Source organism: Microchirus variegatus (genome assembly GCF_963457635.1).
Source record: "Microchirus variegatus genome assembly, chromosome: 1".
In the NCBI taxonomy this organism is placed as follows: domain Eukaryota; kingdom Metazoa; phylum Chordata; class Actinopteri; order Pleuronectiformes; family Soleidae; genus Microchirus; species Microchirus variegatus.
In genome coordinates, this window is record NC_139802.1 from 6,078,195 (window position 1) to 6,099,893 (window position 21,699).

A 21,699-nucleotide genomic window follows, 5' to 3' on the forward strand; every position below is an offset into this window, starting at 1 on the left:
ACGATTCCCCTTTCGGTTGCTTCTCACAGCTCGTGTCTACTTGCTGCAGCAAACTGGGCACACAGGGCACCACTTACCCTGCTGAGCATGGCTCCGATGATGCTCGGCCCATGGTTGTGCAGCAGACTCTCTTGATTGACGGGGTGATGACAAATCAGGTTTTTCACCATCAGCAGAAAAGCAGCGATGCTGTTTCTCTCGAGTCTGCCCTCTGAGAGGAAAAAAACACACACACACGCACACAAATTAGACTTGATTTCCTGTGTAACCCACAGTTGTATTTGTTCATTACGCAGCACTATATTGACACGATGGTATCTCAGGACTCATGAGTCATATGTCCCATTTCTGTGAAACTGTCTGATCCACTTATCTTTTTTACTAATGTCTCTGTTTACACAGATGAAACATTTTTAATCGTGCTATGACTCACAATACCAGTCAAAACTCTCACAACTATTTATTTTTTATTTAACAGATTAAGACAAAATACATATTCACGACTGGCAGGGCCTTTTGAGGGAGAGGGAAATAACCTATACTATGTTTCGTCTGTGCTATATTACAATATGTACTACTTGTCTGAATATCTAGCATATCTTATCATTGCGTCACGCAATGAGTCGACACACTGACTTGTTGCAACTGAAAATATGAGCAGCAAATAACAAAAATAGAAAAAGTCCAGCAACACTAAAATGAAAAACTAAAATGCTACTTGAGAGGAAGTGAATAGTATTTAATGGAACTTATATATAACATATGAATAATTTCCATGGGGAAATTCCTGAGTTTATTGTACTGACCTGCGGACTTGTTCAGTGGCAGCAGCATGGCGGCGTGGCCTCTGGACGAGGTGAGCTCTGGTCCCAGCAAATCAGAGATTTCCTGACCACCGTTGTAAACCTGCTCAGCGTCGCACACTTGCTCCAGCAGGGGCAGCAAAACCCCAATACCTCCCACCACGTTTACAACGTCCTGTGGAGATTTAAAAAATACATCACATCCAACACATCCAAGATTTCTGTAGGCTTCCAGATGATTTACAATTACATCAGAGGTTAGAGGATATAATGCACATAATCCCATCATAACAGTTAAAACTACTTGTCACCTATAGTTGAGTTAAAACTGCAGTGCATAACATTTTTGGGTTGGTGTTTAAGTTATTATTTTGACTCTGTTTGTTCTTCATGTAAAGAAAGTATGCAGCATTATTTATATGCTGTGTCAAAAAACACATCAGATGTGGCTGAGGGAGCCTCTGTGTGTATACAGCAGCAGCACAGCAATGGGTTATCCCATAAAACAGCTGAATGACTGTGTTTTTGAGCAGTGGAATTCACTTGTGAAACTTTTTGTGGATGCTTCTTTGTGTTTTCAGTCATACTCCAACCTGTTTGCATGTTAAAATATATATTTAAAAGTTACACATTGCAGTTTTAACTTGCAGTTAACATTGCTTATTAACCTACATTAATTATGCATCATATGGAAAACCATGATATTGAAAATTCACAATATTTCATTTCTAACCTTGATGTCACAATTCACCACCCTGTGTCCCGTCAGTCTGCCGTCATACAGGTGATTGGGTGACAGGTCCAGACATATTTGGCTCTTAAAGGCCTGAAGAAAACACATAATTGCGTGTAAACACAGAGGTGTAGCTGGCGGTGTTTGTCTCTAACAGGTGTGTGTGTTCAGTAGGGTCACCTGTGGAGTGTAGTAGAGCAGGAGTTTGCTGTTGAGATCAGATAACTCTCCATCCACTTTGAATAAGGACACGTGGTTGGGGCCTGCGATACAACATATGCAAACATCAGCTGGATTCCTGCACGTTTTGTACCTGTATCTGTACGCTTAAATAATACCATGCTCAAAGTGTTTCATGTGTGTATCAGTATTTGCATTTGCAGCAGAGAGTGACCGACCTGCATTAAACAGTGCTTTGGTCTGCGAAGGCTGCAGAGCCTCAAAGCAGATTAAGGCGTTGCCCAGGAGACCATTCAGAGATGAAGGTGTCCCCCACTCTGTGTCCTGCAGTCCCGCTGCGATGGTGTGCACCTGGGACTCGCCCGTGGACCCCCTGTGGCCTCCAGCAAAGGCGACTGGGAAAGACTGGGAGCGGATAAGGGAGGGGCCATGAAGAGGGAAGGCAAACTCGGGCGACGGCGTGGAGGCCGACTGTGTGTGCAGGTTGGGAGAGGTGGTGGTGGTAGTGGTCCGATGGCCTGCAGAGCCGATGCAGCACGAGGTAAAAGGCTGAAGGATCAGGTAGAGGTGTGAATAAACAGGAAATTAGAGTGATAAAGGGGAACTACTCAGTAATAATGGTTGGTGATTAGTTGGACAACAGTTTCAGTTACCTCACTAAGAGATGGAAAGCGAAGCTGAGCAGTTGTGCATTGCTCTCCATCGATGTAGATGGACACGAGGTTCTGGCCGAATGGACGACGGCCCGGGATATGGACAATAGCAACTGAATGCTGTGATGAAGATAAAATGAAAGTGAATTTAAATGAATGAAACTCGCTAAATTAGCTGCAATTCACTTATTTTATTTTCAATTGTTGTAAATTCTTTGCCAATGAAAAAAAGCATAATCTAAGTTTTCATCCATGCATTAGAATAGAGCACTTAATATTTTGATGGTGTCTTCCTCACATTTCAACGTCTTGTTCGCACTACTCTACTTCATACTATGTGTCCACACTCACCCAACGTGAGTCAGCCAGTGGATGCTCCGGCAGAGTGACAGCCATGTAGTCTTTCTTAGTGCAAACAGCCACAACCAGCACTCCCTCCATGGTGAAGAAAGCTTCTAACCCTGTTCCACTAGCTGTGAAGAAACTTTAAAGAAATAAAATTGGATTTTGTAAAAACCTGAAAAGGAAAAACTGGAAAATCAAGTGTGGAATCCTCTCTGTGCTCCTCTACCTGTAGAGCTGCTTCCTGCGCGGACCTTTTCCCGTATCGAACCCTACGACTGAGTTGGCACGCGGTCGACGTTCATCGGGGAACTCCATGTTGAGGCATAGCCAAGCATGAAAGGCAAAACCATTGCCTGGCCAGCGCTGGACTGTGGGCACCATAATACCTGCCATGGGGGGTGTGAGATCAAAGTACTGCAAGGCACTGTCCTGGCCTTCTCTGGCTGCCATGGCCGAGAGCACTCGGATGACACGAGTGCAGTAGGGGTGCACCTTCCCCTGCAAGGCACCCTTTTCCTGATCCACCCTGAGCAGTAGGAGCAGACTCTTCAACTCCTCTGGTTTCAGACACAGGGAGCCCAGGTGCTGCAGGAGACCCAGGAGAGCGTCTGCACACTGCCGGTCCAGACGCTCCGGTTGGGAGAGCACCTGCAGAAGAGTCCCCACCATGCCGGCCTCTACCGCCACGGTGCGGCAGGACAAGGAGCCACGACAGACGGTGGCAAGCCACTGTGCCACCAGCAGCTGAAGCTCCCTCTTACCCGACAGGTCCGGCAGCCACTGCAGAAGCAGCAGCAAGGGCTGGTCATTACTAATGCCAAGGTGATGAGCGTGGGCGTGCTCGCCCTCGACTGCCTGCAGACACAGAGGGACGAAAGATGGTAAGTAAAGCACTTAAAAATAAGTAAAAAACTTCAAAATAAAAGCAGGGCTATAAATAAGATCTATTATTATTATTATCTGTCCTTAGTGATCCGATCACAGCCAGACTACACTGCGTACAGCTGTTCATATGTGGCATTAAAATGCTCTTTTAAGACAAAAAAAACAAGCACAGTAGTGTAGGAGCAGGTGCAGTTACTCACAAGTGAACAGGTAAACAGCTGATAACCCAAGCTGAGGTTGTTTATATTTGTTACAGCCATTGAGGGGGAGAGTTAAGTTTACTATGGCCACAGTGCAACGTGGAGCCAGTCTTTAAAACAGAAGGCTGGAGAGAAACTGTTTTCATTCTTTACTCCAATTGTATTTTTTTCAACCACTATTTTCTAACATGTATAATGTGTGAAGAGGAGAATATTAAACCATAAGAAAAACACATTATACATACAAGCAAATTAATAAATGAGCACTGATTAAAAGAGTAAAAGAAAAAAAAGCGAAACCAGACGACCTGTACTCAGCGTCATCTACCGTGACAGATCACCGAAGATGTTAATATCAGGTCTAAGTGGAAATTGACTCTCACTGCACTCAGTGGGGGTTAATGAGGAAATGTGTGTTTCACCATGTTCATCAGCTCCTGCAACAGCCTTTTGGTGGGTTGACCTTGACTCTTGAGCACATCAAACAGCTGGGAGTAACCGATCCTCTCCTTGAAAACCTCCTGAGGAGAAACGAGACAGAAATAGTGTGTAGAAAGATGCTCCACAGGGATAAAGGGCTGGCACACTTCCATACCAACACAATGAGACTTCCTGAAGCGACGGGAAACAGCAACTTTCCTCATCGGGTACACATTTGACTGAATTGTTGACATTTTTCCTTTAATAATAGTATGCGTCATAATGTGTGGGGACTATGGTGAACTGGCTCACAGCATGCATGTCACTGGGTCTGATCCCTGTTTGACTGTTTCTTTGTGGAGTTTGCATGTTCTCCCCGTGTGTGTGCCTTAGCTTCCTCCGAGTATTCTGGCTTCCTCCCACAGTCCAAAAACATGGAGTTTCGTGATCATGTTATTTGAACAGTCTAAATATGAAAGTGAAGAGTTGTTGGTCTCTATATGTTGGCCCTGCGATGATCCTGTCAGCTGGGATTGGCTCCAGCCTCCATGTGGATAATAAAGCAGTAGACAATGATTGAGTGAGTGGACAGCAGAAGATCATAAAGTCTTACCTTTGCAGACCGCGAGTTACTCATTATAGCAGTGAGGACTCCTAAAGCATGAACAGTAATACTGTCTGGCCCTTTCTCCAAAACCTGCGTTGAGATAAGGAGGTATAAATGACTGCTGCTGAGGTGACACAAAAACGTTGAAAAGAAAAATTAGGTGTGAGTAAATCTTTAAAACACATGAATGAAGAGGGGTTTTTTCTTCGTATTACACATACATTACGTGTGCACGAAAGAGGACGTTTCCATTTTTTTCCAACGCCACAATTAATGGAGCAGACTGCGTCAAAGTAGGAACACTGCTGCACCAGTAACCAGTAAACAATAGCCTCTTTGTTAATGAATGATCGATTAGTCCCAACATGCAAAAACAAAAGCAACCCAACAAAAACACTTGAGGCAATCTTAAACTAGTGCAGGGAATTAGGCAACGTCAGAAATCAGCACACGTGGCAGGTCTTTCACACAAGCATCACCAGTCACACGACAGAGCAGCTATAATACCAGGAAAAGACGAAAAGACATGCGCTGACAGAAAAGGACCATTTCATGCACCATAGACAACAGTGTGTCTTTCTTGCCCAGTGTTGTCAACAGGGAATTCAGCCTCTAATGATGGATGTGATATAAAATAAACAATCCCAAACAAGCAACTGTTAATCCGAATCAGTTATCATCTGGATTTTAACTTTTCTATGAGCCTTAACGCTGCAGGGCATAACTTTTGGGTATTTTTTTTGTTGTTGTTGAGGTTATTGTGTCTGTATTGTTATATGTATGCTGCATCCTTCATCTGAAAACAAGGCTCTGTTAAGCAACACGACTATCTGACCCGACAGCGGGAGCGATTGTGCATATACAGCAGCAGCGCAGGGGCGAGTGGGGACAAAAAGTGTTTGTGTTTCATTTCAATTTAAACATTTTTAAGCAGTAGAATTCACTTATGAAACTTTTCTTGGGTTCTTCTTTGTGTTTTCAGTCATAAACTACAACCTTAAGTCATCTTGCTTGACGTTGATGTTGCCTCAATGTGTCTCAAAATTAAGCAAATGACTTCCTGTGTGCAGGGCGACACAAGATATGGACTCTGCTATATTGTGAAACACAGAGTCGTAAGAAGCTGATAAAGCTTAACCGGCCTTGTGTTCACTGAAATGTGTTTATGTTTAAAAGTTACACACTACTGTTTTATGTTTATATAAAGATATATTCAATGGCCCCGAAATAACATTAAGTGTGACGCAACATATGCAGTTAGTCTACCTGCGTTTCAGATTGTGCAGCTACAACAGATGATTAAAAGGGAACTATCACATCAGACATCACACAAAGCCATCCGTCGGGGGTTTATTTACAAATGAGAGACAGGATTTCTGCCAGCGGGTTCCTGTTTAAACATTTCAGGGCAGTTTACGAGCGGGGACGAGGCTGAGTTTCCTGCCAACAGACCAATTACAACACCAAATAGAGGGGGGGTAGGTGTTGGGGGTCGGGGTCTGTACCTGGTCCACTTCGACCTCTGTGAGTAAACTTGTAGTGAGGTCACACAAAACCTCACTCTCCAGCCTACGCCTGTTGCTCTGAAAGAGCTACAGACACACACACACACACACAAGCGTGCGCACACACAAACAAGCAAGCACCAACAAACAAACAAACAGTACAAAAAAGACAGATGATTAGACAAGGAGTCATCTGTGTGTGGTCATGTAGACAGCTTTGATCGTGATCTGGTGTATATATGTATGTATGAGCAAAACATCAAGTGAAAGTTTCAGTTTTGTGGGGTGTTTTGTTTTTTTTCCACATTGACCAAACGGTAATAATACTATTGAGAGCAGATCTGACGCTCAGACATGACAGAAATCAAAACAGGTGACAGACTGACAGGAGGGCAGATAGAAAGAGCTAGCAGAGCATGGACATAATGGCGTGTTTCCACCAGCTTGACTCGCCTCACCTCGCCTCGGCACGGTTAAGTTGTGTTTCCACTAGCATAGTACCTGCTCTGGTGAGGTTCCAAGCGCGCTGACGCGACACTATGCGTGACGTCGCCAGACTGCTGGCCACTGATTGGTCGAAGAGTGGCGAACAATGCCGAACTATAGATCAGTTTAAGACTTAAAGTTGCCATATGTAAGAATGTGGCCAAAAACGGTTACTACATCCAAATTAAAAATACCGAGGTCTTTTAGGTTTCGTTTTCTGACGCAACTGGCAACCCGTGGTCGCTCGCAGCTGACACGCTACTGACTGCAATGATTGGTAGACGGCGGTAGGTGGCGCCACATGCCAAAACATGATTTCAAAACATAAACATGATTTGCAGTCTGCAAAATATTTTTTTTAATGCAAATAGTGTGGCTGTACTGTTGTTGTTGGTGAGTTCAGTTTGTTATATGAACATTATTCCTGAGTCTCTGTGACATATTAGGAGGATTTTATGGCCAGTTACTTTAGATTTATTACATAATGCACCTTTAAGAATCCTAAAAATATGGGTTAATCTCCCACAATTACCTGGGAAATGTCTAAAATCTCAATATCTAACAGAGGAGTCTGGTGTATTTAGACGAAGTACAGAACAAATAGTTTTTTGTAACTGATTCTAATGATTCAGTTACACTGAAAACTAACTTTACAAGTCACTAGTCACTCGTTGGTGGACTCTGCCCACGTTGGGCTGGTACTATTTTTGTAGTGGATAACCAACCTAAACCGTGCCGTGGCGAGGGGGGCGAGTCGAGGCGAGCTGGGACCATAGTGGAAAAGGGCCAATAGAGACAAAGCTTTAGATGGACAGGGCTCATGGGTCTGACCTTGCTGTTCTGAATGAGCCTGAGGATGTGTTCAAAGCAGTTGTTGTTGAGGAAGACAGCCTGTAGCACGGGTCTGTCAGGACACTGCAGGATCTCAGGAACAGCAGCTAAAGTTCACAATGAGGGAGAGGTTGATTCATCTTATTTATCAGACACTGGAGAAATTGTTTATTTGGCTTCGACACGATCGAAAAAGGGAAGGAATTTCGATCACTCAGCTAATCATGAGACCTAGTGGACATGGTCTTACTTAGCATTTGGCTCTGGAGCGAGATCAGGCTGTCTTCCCAGTTCTGTCTGTCTTGCTGTTCACTGCTCAGCGGACGGTTCCAGTTGAGGAGCTGGAAATAGCTCTCCAGTATCGTCCTGATCTCTACCTGCCGCTCTGCAGGACTGCTGGCGTGCAGGAGGTGGATCATTGCTGTCAGGCACTGTAAGGTCAGCCGCGGGAGTCCCGTGTCCTTGGGCTCAGGGGAGGTGCGGAGGCACCACGCTCGCAAAACAGAGAACAGGTCCTCCACAGAGTGAGGGGTGATGGAGAGAAGGCCATTTTTCTGAAAAAACAACAGGCGAGGTGACTCCACTGTAATCATGGATGGTGTTTGCTGCAGACTAATCATCACAGATGAAGAGGGTGAAGAGGGTAGCAGACCTTTCCTCCACTGATGACAGCACCCTGGAGATGAACCAATCTGAGCGTGATGATCTCTGGGATCTGCTCACTTTCCTGTATACTTGCTGTGAATATGTGGTCAAACCAAGAGACAACATTAAGCAAGACTATATATGGTTTCTTCATTAAAGCCATCCCTGAAGTAAAAATATATTAAATGGCCACAAGAGGGCACAAAAAGAACTGATTGAAATGAAAATGAGTCTATTTCCCAGTTGATTTTTAACACCAGTAAACATTTTCCTGGGGATTTAATGATCTCAGTCACTCAGCTCTTCTTCAGTAGAACATGATCTCAGTTTTGTAAATTATATTCCTGTTTAAAATAGAGCACTGCACATGGGTGGACACTGTGATTGACAACTAATATCATCCAATAGGCGTTTGATTGCAGGTCATGTCGGTGAACTTACATTGGCAAAATGTCAACATGGTGTTGACCAAATCAGAAAGACCAGCTACCACTGAACCATGTCAATATCATGCAGAACATGACAAGGAACAACATTAAATAAGAAAAAGTAAATGGCTCAATGACTCAACGACATTCCCTTGAAATGCCACTGTCATTACTGAGGGTTACATAATTATTAAGCCTCACTAGTTGGCAAAGGTATTACATAATTATCCCTTAACACTTCCAGTTAGAGCACACTCTGGTGCAATCCTCCTATAGCATGGACACACTGAAACTTCTCCAGGCTGATATTTTCACAAATGCCTTTCTGTGAAATGGCCTCTAATAATTATACATGTTCAGCAACCTGATAATTAGACACTTGATGATCACTAAAAAATAATCACATTGGAATGACTAAAGGTTATCATTTGAAGCCATATGTGGTGGATGCGTGCTGTGTTTGGGCAGCAGGCATAGTTTGATTCTTGTGGTATGTGAGGTCTGACAGAGATCAGGGTGGTAGAGCAGACGAGAGGGAGTGTCTCACCGTGGAAGAGCGCGGGCAGCACCTCTGGCAAGGCCAGCGGGGAGAACTTGTACTTGTTCCTCTCCAGTAAGCTCACCTCCTCCCTGCAACACAAAAAGCTTCAAGTCACCACACTCTTACAGACTTAATGCCTAGTCAATGTGTGACTGCCGCTAATGGCGCTGACGCGCAAAAGAGGCTTGACTGAACAATGTGAGGTGTTCCACACCACAAAAGGTTGGGCAACATCTTTTTGGTCTTTGTGTGACAAAATTCCACCTCCCACACACACACACACACACACACACACAGTCACAGACACACAGGCAAACCCCGGGTTAAGGCAACACAAACTCACCCTGCTAGGCGTCTCCTCCACGTCTGATAAGGGTCAAACAGACTCTCACACAGAACAAGTCCATACTGCACAACCGTCTGAAGGGAAGACTGCTCTCCTTGTCCTTTTTTTAGCTGTTCAGAATACAATTTTAAACACAGCTTTTAGTTAACCCTTTGAGGTACTACTCAACCATTTGGTCGACCACACTTTAAGTCACTATATCTCATAGAAAAATGCATCAAGCTGAACTCACTAACACTTAATGTCACTTGTTGTACTTTATAAATTATGTAAACCAGTTTTATTATGAACAGACGTCTCAACTGTTTGGTAGAGGCCTGTATCTGAAATACTGTAGGGTCTAATTTAAAAAAAAATATTGATTGTCGTTATTGTTATCATAAGTAAAAACATTTTTTAAAAAAGCAAAGAAATATTTTTTCCTTTGCTTTTTTCTTGGAGCGTACCATAAAGGGTTAAGCACATCCTCAACATGCAATCATCTTCCTTTAAACATGCAACAAATACAGAGCAACAGATAAACACCAGCTCAATGAAATAAGGTCAACCACACACCTTGTCTTGTGACCTAGTTGTTTTAGTTTTGGAGGATGTAATATACGAGCAATAGTATCAATTCAGTACTCAATTAATCACGTGACTCTACTTCCTGTTTAAAAAAAAATAAAAAATTATAATGGCCTTACCCGGTCCAAACAGAAGTTTAAAAGTCTGATTGTTTCAAAAACAAAACCAGGGATATTTTCTGGATCGATGTTCTCCATGTTCCTAGAAGTACAGAAGGATGAATGCACTTGAGTCAATCGGATGTTTCAAGAAAGGCAAAGATAGTAAAAGTAGACAAAAGTAGACAAAACACTAACAATTAAACCATGTAGGCAAGTTTTAAATGAATATTTAAAGCAGGTAAACCTTGTTGTTGATGTTATTATTCTGCCTGTGTTTGGTCTTCATGGAAAAAAAAAAATGAAATATTTGTATACTGCATACATCTTCTGAAAACGCGTTCTGTCGTTAGCAATATTATTAAACCTGACTGAGGGAGCTTTTGTGTGTATACACCAGCATTGCAGGGTTGACCGAGGGCAAAAAGTGTTTATTTTTCCATCAAACTGCTGATCAACTGTGTTTTTTGAGAAGTAGAATCCACTTTTTGTGGTCTCTCCTTTGTGTTGCAACCACCTCGCTTTAATGTGCTAGTAAAGCCTGCATGTTTTATTTCAGATATTAATAGAACATTTAGGATAGTGTTCATGTGCACAGCAGACCGGCTCCTCACCTGCACACGATGATGAAGAACTTGATGAGGAGCAGTGGGTGAGGAGTGCTGCTGTTTTCCTCTGTGGCGCCAGAGAGGTGCATTGCACTGTGCCATAGCTGAGTGCTGAGGAACACCAGGACCTCCCTGGGGAGCAAGGGCACCTCAGAGCTGCACTCCTCCAGCCTGGGAGATTTGGAGAAGAAGATGTGTGAAGTGATGTGGGAGGAGAGGAGAGGAGTGAAGGCAGTAGCAGGAGGCTACCGAAGGGCTTGTTTACACATCACATAAACATGTCAAAACACTATCTCGAAAGAAGGTCACAGTTCATCCTGCTTTGGGGAATACAAGGTTTTTAATGTCGTTTGTTGTCAGTAAATAACTGTCACGACTCACCTCCGAGGCTCCAGTGACTGCACATCAATGAGCCTCTCAAACGACACCACAAAAGCCTCCAGCCACTGCTGCAGATAGCCCACGTCTTTCTGCAGGAGAGGACAGAACATGTGAGGTAAAGAACTCAACTTTTACACCTTCATACATGCATAATGTGTTAGAAATCAATACAGCTGGTGTAATATGTGATTACAAAAGGGATTTCCACTCCTTAGTTGTGCTCAGTTGCTTTTCTACTACTTGCGATATTGCACAGTAAAGTGTAACATAGCCCCGACTGCATCTCATGACCCGTTTTTTTTGCAACAGGATGTTGTACCTCAGAGAGGAACACATGAGCCAATTCTTTCCTTTTTCAAAACAGGGAGGTGAACAGAAACAAAGCATAAAATACTTCTTTCGATTTAAAGTGGATATAAGTTCCAAAACATGCATAAACTCTGTATAGAGGCGCAAGTGTGCTTTAAGTTTGCATTGTAAGCATGTTGTCAAGGTGAATTGTCCCTGCATCATCATGTTTGTATGCCATTGAACTGAACGAGGATGCGAGCACACAACCGTCATTATCACGACTTGAATCAACTTCTGCAGCGCGACATATCTTTGCTCATCACGTGACGATTCAGACGAGCCGTGCAACCCAGAGACACAGGACATCTCCAAAAGTAACCAGATGTACTGTGGACTGGAAGAGTCTGAACATTTTGATTAGCATGCACGTTAAAAAAGTCTGTTGCTGATTTTTGATACAGAAGCATCTCCAGGTCAGGCATCGTGGGAAAAAGAAGTGAGTTGTTGACTGACTGACTCATTGTCACAGATATAACATCCACTAAACAGCATGTGTCATAACATTCATATTACCCTCAGTCAATAAGAAAAAAGGTCAACAAATGAGTAGTTTCCTACAGATGTAGGTTACGTTTGAGGCTGCAGCATGAACTTGAATCTTAGAGATTATTGCACGTCTAATATGCAGTTAACAGTCAAACTTCCTCTCCTGAATGTAATACAGAATGTAATGGAAAACTAATGCAGTTAAGTCTGGCAACACTGTGCGACTCCTTTGTCCTTTGTATTAATTTTTAAATGTACATTACCAACTGGCATTGACTTATGAGCCAGTCCATCTCTCATTGTATGCAGCAGAGCACGGTGCCAGGTTCTTGTGAACCCAGTCTTCAGTGAGGTCCACAGTCAGCAGCTCGGGCTGCTGCACATCATCGCTCCTAAGTTAACACTGACACCAGCGTCTGACTTGTTCACTTCGACTCTCCCAGCGTCAAGTGCACAGCCAGGAAATGACATGTCACTTCAACTGTAGCTTATTTCCTTCATACTCTTAGTCAGACCCCTTCCTCTTTTGATTCAAACAGCCAGTTGTGAGCAGATACGACAGTGACGCCATAAAAAAACAACAATGAACAATAACAGCACTGGGACAGCGTTTATGGTTGCAAACAGATTGAAAGGTGATAATATGGCGCAGTTGTGTGATCACATAAGCAGCGTTGTGTTTTCTAAATGGGGAAAAGCACAGGTTATATGCTTTTACCTCATCACTGTCACGAGCAAATTATATATTAAAAAAAGGGAAAATAAATTGATAACAAAATGACATGAATCGCATGCATACAGTATAAAGAAGTCCCTGCATGTCCTCTGTGAAAACAGGAAACTGTGAACAATGTATTGTCAAGTGCCTACATCATCTGGACAATCAGGTATTTGAGAGTCGACGAGGATAGGCACAGACAAATGATCTGCAACACTCCTTCAGCTTTGTTTTACTCCCCTCTCTGCAGGAGCTGAACGACTCGACTCCTCCCAAACATTAGTCAGGACAGGACGTAATAACAGCTTTTCATGATGACACTTAATGACCCGTAGTTGCTTTCCATGACACCTTTGATACACAGTATACGTCACTATCAGACATAATTATCACTGTGCGTACTCGATTTCACAATGTACAAGGACACGTACGATATTAAAAAGGTTAATTAAGCGTCACTGGTAGACACTGTCAACACCAAACTGTTCCAAACCGCAGCTAATACGACTATATTTCATGCGAAGAGAAGAAACTGTTGATCTGATGCTTGGTTAATGTGGTAGCATTGAAACAGTAAAGTAGCTTTGTATAGGGCACAGAATAAGGAGGTCATGTATAGGAAATGAGTCTGCTTTTTCATAGAAAACTTTCATAGAAACTGCTTTATGTCTCTATGGACAATTCTTAAAGGGGACATATTATGCAAAATCAACTTTATAATCATTTAAATCCTTATATTTGGGACTCTGGAGGTCCTATCAGTCGGCAAAGTGTGAAAAAAGATGATTCACAAGATTTTTTTGAGGTCCTCCTCAGTCTAAGTACAGGAGATTAAACGCAATGTTGACTTCCGCAAAGTCCACGAAAAGTTCCATTCTTGGCTCCACAGTGCAGCACAGAGTCCTACACAAACTTCCAGCCTCAGAGGATTTATCTGTCCAGTGGATACATGTTATATATGACGGCAAAGTAGCCTCTGATGTCATTTCCTGTCCCTTAAGTTTCATTTTACTTCTTTTTTTTTTAAGGTGGACCTAAAGAGATACTACTAAACCGAGCGTTCTGAACAGGGCTGTTTTGGCAGGGTGATTGAACTGCTGTGGTGCTTCATCCTTATGGTATTTTGACCAAAGCATGTCACAGACGTGTTCATTAGGACACCAGGGAACTAGTTTAACTTGGAGAAATATGGCATAATATGACCCCTTTAAAATCACAACTAACTGAATTTCTGTTTATGCACGCTCCACAGCGTTGCACAGAGCTAAAGAAACATTAAAGAATTCACAAACCAACTCCGACGTACCAGCCTCTATACACAGTGTCATTTATCTCTCTTCTCAAGCAGCTGTGTTGCTCTCTGCTGCTTGGCATTCTGCTTCGCTCCGGGCTTCCTGCACAAGTGAAGGCAAAGAGCACTTTGATTTTTCCTGGTCGGCCCTTTTGTTGGTAAACAGGGGAGTTCGAGGTCCACGAGGGAATCGAACTGCAGCGCTCGGGAGGCAGTTAGCGAACTGTTTTTTGTTGTTGGATTTCTATGTAGTACTTTTATGTGCACCTGAGAAATACAGTGACGGTGACACAGATCACAGAATTATGACTTGTCGTCTCCTCCCTCATAGCAAGTCGGGGAGGTGATTTCACAGCTGCGTCTGTGGGTGGAAAGTGGGTTGTCACTGTGGTCCATTTCTACGACTACAGGCTTTAATTAGTCTTTGCAGCAGCCTCTCAAGCTAATAATCACAAGCTAATCACAGATAAATTCTATGACGTGTTTTTTATCTGTAACCACACTGATCGTTTGCAGCTATAGGATGTTCTTTGTTCTTCGCACCTATGCGTGCGTGTGTGTGAGTGATTATCAAAGACAGCTCATAGTAGACTTTCTATCAAGCAACCGTTTTATTAATCCAGTCATTGTTTCAGCATAAAATATTAGAGCTTATTTAAGAAATTAAAAGTTCATTTAAATGGCCAATTAATGGGTTAATATAAAAGTATTAAATTATAATTTGACAAGATTATTCATCGTTTTATCAAGCTGCTGGTTTCAATCTATTCTGGATCGTAGCAAAGCTGAACTAAAAATTAAAAAAAATATATAATTCATGAAACTGGTCAGTTATGAACAACCGACCTGTTCATTAAAGGGGGATTAAATGCCCATGATAATCCGTGAAGACAGCAGATTACTGCAACTGGGATTTGATGAACAGTAACAACACACAAGTGATTAAAACTGTTCTGAAAGTATATTCTGTTATGACTTAAGGGGGTTAAAAGGAACCCGTCCAAAAACCAATAGCTTTTGGGAGTCGTCTGACACGATCTGACAAGTTTTGTTGCTCTCTCGCTGATTAGATCAGACGCTTCTCTGTGTGTGTGTGTGTGTGTGTGTGTGTGTGTGTGTGTCCACACCTGTCAGGCATGAGCATTTTATGTTGGTCTGAAAAACATAGCCAGATATGAGATGTAGAGCCCTGGAAAAAGTTTGAGTTAAGCTCCAGCAGATGGAAGACATGGGCATAAGCTGCTCGTTGTATGAGCGTTATAAAGTTTGAATTAAAATAAGATGAAATGTAAACCTCTAACCTTTCCATTTAATGAATAATTATTGTTGCTTGTCTGATCATTTTGGTTATTAGTGTAAACATGATGATGATGATGATGATGATGGGTTAGTTTTATTGTAAGAGAAATACTTTTATACACACAAACATTTCAAATCAGTCCCAAACCTCAGCTCATCTAAAGCATTTTGCAAAGGGGGTGTGCGATTTCTTACACAATCGGAGGAAGTTCCTTTATCACTAGCAAGCCTGAGCACGCTTTGCTCTTTTGGTGAAAATACTGAAGGATGGCTGAGATGCATGTACTTGTACAAATGATGGAATCACTTGTTCAGACTCATTGCAGCTCTCAGCTTATTCACCGACAACTCCCGTGATCTAATATACTGTATGTTCACCATAGAGAGGAACTAGGGGTAAAAAAAAAATCACGTCTGAGGAAAAATGTGTCAGCGATAGAAACATATTAGACTGTTTTATTTTTAGACTTGTATCCAGATCTGCGACAGGGTGTGTGTGTGTGTGAAGCAGCTGCGTGGGTGTGTTTGATGTGACCAAGACGACAAGTGTCTGTGGCCACTGCTGCTGTCAGCTCGTTAACAAAAAGACAAATAAATTCGAGCTCCATTAAACCCTCTTGTCAAAGGGTTAAAACGTTCCTTGTCGTGAGACAAATCGGACAATATATATACAGAGGAGTTTGTGAACAGGCAAGGCAGGCAACTGCTTGGGGCCCCGAGCTGATCGGGGGCCCCCAACACTCGGAGCCTGAGGGCGGTTTTTACTGAAATGTGCAGTGACCAGCCGCCTTTCTGTCCCCCTTAAACAACAATGGGCGATTTGCAATGACATCTCAGTAGGAAACCTCCCTAAAGGGGCCCCACCTCAACGTTAACCTCTGTGAAGTTATCGTTCTGCAAGTTGGAAAATGAAGAGTATTATTTGCAGTGTAATGCAATCTTTTTTACTCAGTTTTTATATGTTTTTTCAGTTATTTACAGTATTTTATTGTTTTATATATTTATATTGTTTTATAATGTGGGTTCTTTACAGTGTAATGTATTTTTTTTACTAAGTTTATATAGTTTTTTTTAAAGCTATTTACAGTATTTTATTGTTCTTTACTCTATATTTTCACATACTTTTTAATTACAAGGTTTTTCCATGTTATTTCATTCATTTCGAAAAAAAATAATTTTTTTAACTCATACATTTTTTGTTGGTGTAAGATTATTATGGTGATGAACACTGGTTGGAAGGGCCCCCTGGGAATTTTTGCTTAGGGCCCCACCAGACTCTAGAATCGCCTCTGTATATATATATATATATATATATGTTGTCGTGGCAGGTGATTGTTCTGTGAAGTGGTTGTGGAGCCTGTTGTGTTCCTCTGAGTCACAGGAGGTGGTGACAATGGTGCTCTCAGTCAAATCACTTTCCTCCTTTGCCGTCCCTCCTCACTGCTTGGCATTAACGACCGATTATTTGCAAAGATGCAAAATCTACTCCCAGGAAAGCCCAGTAATCTGTGTGTTATTCGTTGGTGTGACAGTCTTGATGATGGCAACTGTAGGGAAGCAACAGAGCCAGCGGCTTAATAAGGAAGTGGTCTCGCACATAGAGATGCTAGACAGCTGTCAAGACAAGCACAGTCACAGTCACCCACACATGCTCCAAATGACTCTTTCCAGCAGTCAGTTATTTGCGTAAGCATCAACAACTTGTTGTTGTTTTGCGATAAATTGCACATGCAACCGCAGCCCAGGGGCGAAGTAGCAGGGTGGGTTAGAATCACACTTCCTCTGGGATTATGTCCAAAGTGACCACAGCGACCACTTTGACAGAGAAATGCTGCCGCAAGAGGCAAAGAAAGTCTCCTTCACTTTGTCACCACTGCATTTAGCGCACTTTTTCCCGATCCACGGTTGTTTGCCCCAGATCCGCTTTTAAAATCTTGAATTAAGTCAAAATTGAATGAGATAGGTTGTTAAAAAAATAGAATGCCTGCCATGTTGGGACAGCAGCTTTGTAAGATCCGCTGTGATGATAGGACGAGAAGTGTTTTCGTGCCCCGCAGTGAGCACACAGTACATACAAACGTGTTTGCCTGTCCTCAGGCATGGCAGCATATTGCAAACTCATTAAAAAGTAACACTTACAGACGGTCTCGCTCCTCCAAGAACAGCCATGACATGAAAGCATTAAACCTCTACATTTGTTTCACTCTTATCACATTATTCTTATTTTTTTAGGTTTTAAAAGGAGGATAACACTCCAGTATTTCTGTTTATTGCCAAAAGACGCCCTTCTTCAGCGTGTACTCTGACTAACCTAGAATTCAATTTAAATAAGTCATCAAATAAAATTAACACACATCTTTAGAAAAGCAAGGCTGACATGTTTGGCTGCTTGTCATAGTTTCTCCATCTGATAAAATAGAACAGTTGAATTATGAAAAACGACACAGAAACATGTATCGTGTCTGTGCTGCAGTGCACTCTTTCACCAATATCACACTAAACAAATGATTGATGAGCATTTATCAAATTTGTGGACATTTACATACAAATAACAATGATAATAGCCTAGGCGGGTTATTATTTAATGAAGCGGCTCATGCAGATCATTAAAAAAATATCAAAAAATCTGTCTGCTTCTACTACGATGACGTTGTGTTGGCATCACTTCTAAAGAACTTTGTGTGTTAGATTCATCGCAGAGACGACACCAAACGAGCAGCAGCCACAGAGGTCAATCCAATGTGACTCGGGCAGGAAAACAGATGATGTCACAAGGCTGTTGCCAAGTTGATTGTAAAAGATTTACGCCACCCATTCACTTCTGTGAAGTCCATTGGTTTAAACCAGGAGTGTCAAACTTGTGGCCCGTGGGCCACATGCAGGCCCTACAAAGGCCACTTAAAGGACTGTTTCTGATGTTTATACTCATTTTGTTTTTGAAATAATGCAAATTATTAAAGTAATATCATTTTAAATTTCATATTGCACACCCCCTTCTGAAAGGTAGGGTTTTCCCCTCCCACACGGTTGTTGACTGGCCCCCACCCGAAGCTCATGTGGCCTCCAGGTGATTCCAGTTTGAGACTCCTGGTTTAAGCATAAGACTGTGGCCTCATGCTTCCACACAGCTCTTCACCAAAACTCTGCATTCTGGCCACAGACTGTATATAAAACTTAAAGGTGCCATATGCAAGAATACCAAGGCCTTTTAGGTTTCGTTTTCTGACGTAACTGGCAACCCGTGGTTTGCTCGGCAGCTGAGACTCTACTGACTGCAATGATTGGTAGGCATGCGGTAGGTGGCGCTACATGCCAAAACATGATTTCAAAACATAAACATGATTTGCAGTCTGCAAAATGTTTTTTTTTATGCAAATATTTTGTCTGTACTGTTGTTGTTGGTGAGTTCAGTTTGTTATATGAACATTATTCCTGAGTCTCTGTGACATATTAGGAGGATTTTATGGCCAGTTGCTTTAGATTTATTACATAAAGCACCTTTAAAGTCGTCTTCCGATTTGAAAAGTGAAGCCAGGTAAGTAGCCAGACAAGCCACCGGGGGGGCAACTTTGCTGGTTGCAAAAAGAGCACAGTTCTTTGAATGGAAATCTATGAGAAAATGAGCTTAAAGTAAAGTACATACTCCCTCGGTTTATAACATTGGTTCTCAAAGTGCGGCCCGGGGGCCAATGGCGGCCCACAGAAACATTGCTGGCGGCTCGCAGTGAATTACAGTTGATAGTTTTAATCCAGGAGCTACTAAGCTTGTTAAATGTTTATTGGACATTACTGGATACAGACCAATAGGTGTAAACAAAAATACTGGGTATTTACCTGGTTTCTATATGGTGAATTTCAGTGTATTATTGGGTTATAAGCTGGTAATAAGCAGGTAGCTACAGCCCCCAATTATTAGCTATTTACCCCAGTGAATATATGGTAACAGCAATGTGTTACTTGGTATTAACCTGTAATTAGAAGGTAAACAGTGGCCAAAATACTGGGTAATTACCCAATAAATTATAAAGCGTTATTCTATTAATGCTTAAATTACATTATATTAATGCTTATATTACTTAACGCTAAACTGTAGAACTGCAATCTGGTCATTAAAATGATTACAAATGGGATTTCTTTCTGTTTATTTTCCTTTGGCGGCCCTCAGTCCAATGTTGGGTTCCTAAATTGGCCCTCAGGTATCAAAACTTTGAGAACCCCTGGTTTATAACATCTGTAATGGTCTCGATTACTAGTTTCAGGTCTTCTTCAATAAATCATTCGGCCAATTTTGTAATTGATGTTCCCATTTAGAGGAGAAAGAAGAAGAGGAGAGAGAAAATGGACGATAAGTGGACACCGGTTGATGATGTCTGTGAATTGCAAGAACTGACGTCTATTTTTATGTACAGGCTATGGCACAGGTATCGCCTGCACATAATCATAGAGTAGTATCAATAAGATAATCGGTAAGTATCAGTATTGATATGTCAGTGTCAATAATTTGGGAGCAAAAGAGAAGCAAATGTTCAAAATGACAGGTGAGGGAAAATGGCCTATGTAGTGTTTGTTTTAAATAAATACACTGACTGACACATCACCTGGTTGTGTTGGCTGAACTCTGTCATGCTTTAACTAAGGAAGAGACTCTCGGGGGAAGAACAGGAACAGGAAGTAGTCGCAGGTACATGATCACTGATCTGCTCTATCAGGCCTAATTAAGTGGGATAATACGCTTTAACACATAACACATTTAACAGTTTCTACGGCTCAATGACACAGATCTGACACGATATACCCTTGGCTTGTCTGACCCAGAACAACCTTCGCCACGAGGTAAACAAAACAGCTGCTGTAGAAACACACGAAAACAGGGCAAAAGCCTCCTCGTTTACAACAGTTCACATAACACAAAATAAAGATAGGTATGAGTGATCACACAAACACACACAGTGATCACACGTTATAAAGTTGACAGAGAGACGCAGCAGCAGCAGCAGCAGCAGCAGAGACAACAGGTGTCATCGTCGGCTCTCTTCCGCACTCACACACTCACACTCACCTTCGTGTAGTACAACATCCACAGCTCGTACAGCCTTTCCTTCGATGCCATCCCTCCGCCCTTGTGGTTGCTCATTGTGTCTTGTTTTCTTCTCCTTTTTTTTTTGTTTTTAAAAAACGATCAAAGTGTAAAGCATGGCCACGGCTGTGTGAAGTTGTCGCGGCGCGCGGCTCCCGTCAAAGCATTCCTGTCAGATCCAGATCCACAGCCACAGTCACAGCAGCAGCAGCAGCAGCAGCAGCGATCATCCACGGTCACCAAAGTGCTTCCCCCGCTGCTGTCGCCACACGCGAAGAAGTTGTCAGAGTGTCGTGGGAGAAAAAAACGCACACAGCATGATCGGGTGCGATGCCTGGTTCACGGTGCGATCACTGTGTCTGTCGAAACACTAAAAACCAGGAACACAAAACGCGTGGAAATACGTGCGTGGAGAAACACCCATGTCCGCATTTAGAGCGAGCCTCCTGTTTCTGCTGAGTGATTCCTGTTGGAGAGAGAGAGAGAGAGAGAGAGAGAGAGAGAGAGAGAGAGAGAGAGAGAGAGAGACAACGAGAGTTCCCACGGAAGCGACAGATGCCATCCACTCAAGACCAAGGCATGAGTGGTGCACTGTTCAGTCTGTGCGTCCACGGTCCTGCGTGGACAGTGTGTGGGTGTCTCCAGAGGCGATTCTAGGGTCTGTAGGGGCCCTAAGCAAAAACATTCCCAGGGGCCCCTTCCAACCAGTGCTCATCACCATTATGTTATAAATAATCTGACACCAACGAAAAATATATATTTTTTCGAAATAACGTGGACAAACCTTGTAATTAAAAAGTATGTGAAAATATAAATGTTAAGAACAATAAAGTACTGTAAATAGCTTTTTTTAAAAAACTATACAAAACTATATAAAATACATTACACTGTCAAGAACCCACATTATAAAACAATATAAATATATAGAACAATAAAATACTGTAAATAACTGAACAAAAACATATATAAACTGAGTAAAAAAAAAGATATGCATTACACTGTAAATAATCCTCTTCATTTTCCAACTTGCAGAACGATAACTTCACACAGGTTAACGTGAGGTGGGGCCCCTTTAGGGAGGTTTCCTACTGAGATGTCATTGCAAATCCCCCCTTGTTTTTTAAGGGGGACGGGGATGCGGCTGGTCACTGCACATTTCAGTAAAAACAGCCCTCAGGCTCCGAGTGTCTGGGGCCCCCGATCAGCTCGGGGCCC

At 42.4% G+C, this 21,699-nt stretch overlaps 1 protein-coding gene across 1 annotated transcript in view; it reads right to left on the minus strand.

The window, feature by feature from the left end:
- nbeal2 (neurobeachin-like 2) overlaps nt 1-20,541 on the minus strand; it is a gene marked incomplete at both ends in the record, with an annotated part of 40,632 nt that extends 20,091 nt beyond the window's left edge. The window contains 20 exons of the mRNA XM_083895298.1: nt 78-211; nt 807-978; nt 1,537-1,629; nt 1,717-1,799; nt 1,935-2,265; nt 2,370-2,489; nt 2,721-2,853; nt 2,941-3,569; nt 4,222-4,320; nt 4,833-4,916; nt 6,332-6,418; nt 7,649-7,755; nt 7,899-8,202; nt 8,301-8,386; nt 9,269-9,351; nt 9,606-9,718; nt 10,295-10,376; nt 10,888-11,052; nt 11,263-11,351; nt 20,467-20,541. Coding sequence (XP_083751424.1) covers nt 78-211; nt 807-978; nt 1,537-1,629; nt 1,717-1,799; nt 1,935-2,265; nt 2,370-2,489; nt 2,721-2,853; nt 2,941-3,569; nt 4,222-4,320; nt 4,833-4,916; nt 6,332-6,418; nt 7,649-7,755; nt 7,899-8,202; nt 8,301-8,386; nt 9,269-9,351; nt 9,606-9,718; nt 10,295-10,376; nt 10,888-11,052; nt 11,263-11,351; nt 20,467-20,541 — 3,069 coding nt within the window. The remainder of the gene's footprint in view (nt 1-77; nt 212-806; nt 979-1,536; nt 1,630-1,716; nt 1,800-1,934; nt 2,266-2,369; nt 2,490-2,720; nt 2,854-2,940; nt 3,570-4,221; nt 4,321-4,832; nt 4,917-6,331; nt 6,419-7,648; nt 7,756-7,898; nt 8,203-8,300; nt 8,387-9,268; nt 9,352-9,605; nt 9,719-10,294; nt 10,377-10,887; nt 11,053-11,262; nt 11,352-20,466) is intronic.
- Between the last annotated feature and the right edge of the window lie 1,158 nt (nt 20,542-21,699).